At 35.5% G+C, this 4,460-nt stretch overlaps 1 protein-coding gene across 1 annotated transcript; it reads right to left on the reverse strand.

The window, feature by feature from the left end:
• Positions 1-569: 569 nt before the first annotated feature.
• LOC106769114 (protein spt2) lies at positions 570-4,454 on the reverse strand. The gene is made up of 8 exons (XM_014654595.2): positions 4,256-4,454; positions 3,402-3,519; positions 2,612-2,686; positions 2,404-2,527; positions 1,579-2,300; positions 1,348-1,484; positions 1,163-1,249; positions 570-839 (listed from the first exon to the last, which is right to left on the reverse strand). The coding sequence occupies exons 1-8, from the start codon at positions 4,384-4,386 to the stop codon at positions 725-727; spliced, it is 1,509 nt and encodes a 502-aa protein (XP_014510081.2). The 5' UTR covers positions 4,387-4,454; the 3' UTR covers positions 570-724.
• Positions 4,455-4,460: the final 6 nt, after the last annotated feature.

The raw sequence follows: 4,460 nt of genomic DNA on the forward strand, positions 1-4,460 counted from the left end.
ATTTATAGTCATTAATAATAATAATAATAGGTATTATTATTATTAATTATTATTGTTAATAATAATATATTGATCTTTTCTATAAAAATAAATTAATCTTATAATTTAATTTATTAAAATATTTGTTTAATTTATTAGATTAATTAACTCATTCACAAACTTTACTTTTAAACTTACTAACTTTTTTCTCTAATTTCATTAAAAAAAAACAAATATTGCTTTTAAATATATCAAATATATTTACTTCCTCTCCAATCTGTATTTAAAAAAGTAAACACAGTCTAAAATATCTTCACCACATGTAACAAAAAGATAAGAAAAGAAACGAAAGAATTCCTCAACAATTGTTTGCACGTTGCAAATAATTTATATATAATATTGTATATATTTTATAAATTATAATTATAGTATTTTTCTCATCTAAAATTAATTATTTAAAAAAAACATTATAACTTTAAAAGTTAATTCCGTCCTTTTAACGAATTTGCAAAAATAATGTTCCTCTCTATTATTACAAAAAAAAATCTTTAAAATTCAAAATTACATTTCCCCCCCTCCCCGCCTGAACGTGAGGGCAAACATTTTTATATCTTCTCATTTGATGAATTGAATAATTTAATCCCATGATTCAACTAATCCTTTTGGAAAAAAGGGAATATTCATTATACCAAAAACAATGACATGTTTTGGAAGTCAAACGATAGTCTTGGCGGTAATACTACTGCTACTCACCAAGCTTCCGTTTCTTTAACTTCGCCATTCGTCTTCTTCTCTCTCTTTCCTCTTCCTCCTCAATTAATCTAAGTTGCTCCTCATCCTCCCTTCTAGCAATTTGGGCACTGCATGTGTATTACACGAAATCATCGACAACCCAAAANACTACTTATTATGAAGAAACGTCATTTAGGAATCATATGAATAAATGACAACAGTATGATTTGTAACACAGTTATGTAGTGAAATGAAAGGGAAACCAAATTATTCGACGCATGCACTTAGTTCTATGGGAAGAAAAATAAGTGATCATCATTAAACTTTTGGATGTAAAATGAGGAAAAGAAAAACTATGCATTAGCTTGAGTCCAATTTAATGAACAACTAAAATCAAGACTGGACATATTAAGAAATCACATTGTTCAATTTCAATCGGAAAGAAACAAACCTCCTCCTTTCTTCCCTCATGATTTCATCAAAGCCTGCCTCCATATCATCATCGTCATCGTCATCAACAAACTTCTTNGGGTTGTAGCTGCAAATGGTCCAACAAATGATCATTAGAGGCTCAGACTAATCATTCGTAAAACCTCAACCTTATCTGCATGTCAATTTGGAAAACAAAAATCTCACTTAAACATTGATCTGATCATGTTACTNATATCCATTTCATCCTCCTCCTCATCAAAGGGCTGTCTCCCAACCTTAGGCTTGGGACGATGATCTNGNGAAGCAGTATGCGTTGAATTATGTTTAAGTGGCCTACTTATCTGCAAAACGAGTGAGCACTTTAGATATATATTGAAGGTAAAAATCCACAATACAAGGGACCCATGTGTAAGTAAACAAAATGTAGCATCACACCTGTGGTTTTGATGATGCCACAGGTTGTTTTGGTATCATTTTAGGTCTATTTAGTTCTCGTATGTCTTTCCTTTGTTCCATAGTCTGCCTTGGATTTCTTTGATCCACACTCGNCCTTGGATTTCTTTGATCCACACTCTGTCTTGGATTTCTTTGATTCATACTCTGTCTCGGAATTCTTTGTTCATTACTTGGCCTAGGAATTCTTTGTTCCATGCTCTGCCTTGGAATTCTTTGTTCCATGCTCTGCTTTGGAATTCTTTGTTCCATGCTCTGCCTAGGAATTCTTTGTTCCAAGCCCTGCCTAGGAATTCTGTGTTCAACATTCTGCCTCGGAATTTTTTGCTCCATNCTCTGTCTTGAACCGGGTGGATGAGGCTTTAAAGGGAGTGATTTTGGCATGCCATTGACAGGGTTTTTTACACCAGGTGTTGAAGACTTGTTCCCAGGGTTACCAACAGACATCTTTGAAGACATGCCATTTGACCCAACTGGCCGTCCTGGTCCATTACCACCGTTGTTGCCAAGTTGTTTTCTAGAATCAGCTGATGTCATACTAGGTTTACTGGTTGAACTAGTCTTATAACCAGATCCTGATTTAGGAGGCAAACGGCCAGCCNCAGAACCTAGGTTATGTTCCTCATGACTTGCACGAGCACGCTTGCTACCATTGCTTATTGGAGGCAGTTTACTCCGTGCTGGAACTTGAGCTGGTCGTCCCTCTTCAACATCAGCAAAAATCCTGTATAAGTTTCCTTAATTACAATAACATGTTTTAATCCAACATTTCAACACCATATAAACACATAGCCAAGAGCAATATACCAGAATTTCGTATATGCATATTCTGAGGTGAGGGAGCTTTAGAAGGTGCTGGAGGCTCCGTATCATCAGATAAAAGAAATGAGTAATCTCTAGTATTCTTGAGTTTCTGGGCTTTAACTTGCANCTGTATAAACAAGAAAAGTCACCTAGAGCATAAAGGCTAAGCCACAATGTTACTTGCAAAGCTCAANACAGATAGTGACAAGACCTCGCTGACTTTGGGTGGCGGATTATGAAACGAAGACTTCAATCCCCCACTAGGTGCTTTACTCTGGCTTTTCTTCTGCNGACATTATCATTAAGAGGAAGCAACACTTAATAAGATACTCCAGGGAGAAAAATAAACTAGAAAGTCAAAGGTCCGGGAAGGTACATTAGATCTATGGGTCAGGTTTCACCCTAATGCCCTAGGTCATACCCAATGGCTTAAATAGGAAAGGGTACCCAATGCAGGGTGCTATATTCATGAGTTGCACCTGTCAGCTTATGCTTTGGGCAAGGTGATATGTGTTCTTTGTCATATCATTCAGCATCAGAGCAAATGCATGTTTGTATCTCAAGTTTGATATGAACTTATATGCCCAATGGATCACGAGGGTATATGTTTGCTCTATGGGTCAGATTCAATCAAAATGGTTATGGAAGGGAGCACACTTTAGTCCTATACTACATGTATCACATAAAACACCAGAGCATACTAAGGTATTCCTCTACTCAAAAGAGGGCAAGCAAAACAAAAAAGGGAAAACATTTAAACAATAGACAGGTCAAGTTTCTCATGCAACTTTTTTTGTTGCTCTTAGCTCTTTTAATTTCTTGTCACATTGCTAAATGGGAAATAAGGTGCCAATTGCTATAAGATCCCCAATAGTCAGTTTTAAAAATGTTCAACATCCCTTTGAAAAAGAAAGGNATTTTAATAGCACAAAATAAAGATCAATAATATTATTCAAATTTTTTTATGAGGGAACACTGAAACAGAGATGCCAAAAACTTACAGCATGATGTGGGTTAGGAACCTTAGATGCCAAATGCTGGTTTTCCAGCAATGACTTGCTCTCCTGGATAACTCTCTGCGCAATAACTGGTTGAGATGGACCAAAAAAGGAACCGTAACTGCAACCAAACAAGGATATAATATTTCCACTACTTCAAGAAGCAAAATTCAACTTACAAAAACAGCATGCAAACAAACTCAATGTTCATAAAGAGCATGAATAGTAATATCACACAAACAAGCTAAAAGAAAGTAACAGCACCTTGAGCCACAAAATCACAAATTGCATAAATAAAATACCAGATATCTTAAAAATATACAGAAATTAGACTATGCAAGATTAAACACAGACCTATGACACAACAAAATGATTACGCAGAATCAATATAAAAAGTAAATACTCAGTTAAAAGAACAAAGTTATGGATTGTNAGTAGTCAACTGAGCATCTTACCTCTTATAAGATGATGAAAACATCTATCCAGACGTAAAAAAAATAAAGTTAAAAATGGTGGTTAGGCAGTAACTTGCCTCCCAGCACACAAAAAACAATCTTCCAGATGTTGGTGGAAACAAACAAACATAAAAATTAATCAAATAGAAAATGAGATTATATCCCCCAAACAAGTGATTTCTTATAGATTTCTATGATAAACAAGCAACTTTATCAATCAGATCAAGGTCCTCATGGCCCGCAGGTCAATGCTAAGGAGAGAAGGTACCATCGAACTTACAAAAAGAACAAAAAATTGGTTCTTGAACCAAAGCCCCAATCAAAATAGGATATTTTAGCTCGAGACTTCCTCAAAGAACTCATGTAAAAAGTCGTTGGTGAAAATATGGTTGCAAGACTCACTTATCANAAGGAAGCTTATTTTTCCTTCTGTNTGTTGCATCCAGGCGCGATGCACTACTACCACTACCTTCCTTCTTCATCTGCTTTCTAATTGATTCTTTCAGCTTCTTCCTCAACTCAAGGTAGTCCATTTCTTCCTTTGAAGGTTTCCTAGGCTCCTCTTCCTCTTCTTCGTACTCTTCCTCACCCTCTTCATATTCTTCTT

The sequence above is a fragment of the Vigna radiata genome, chromosome 7 (assembly GCF_000741045.1).
Source record: "Vigna radiata var. radiata cultivar VC1973A chromosome 7, Vradiata_ver6, whole genome shotgun sequence".
Taxonomy (NCBI): domain Eukaryota; kingdom Viridiplantae; phylum Streptophyta; class Magnoliopsida; order Fabales; family Fabaceae; genus Vigna; species Vigna radiata.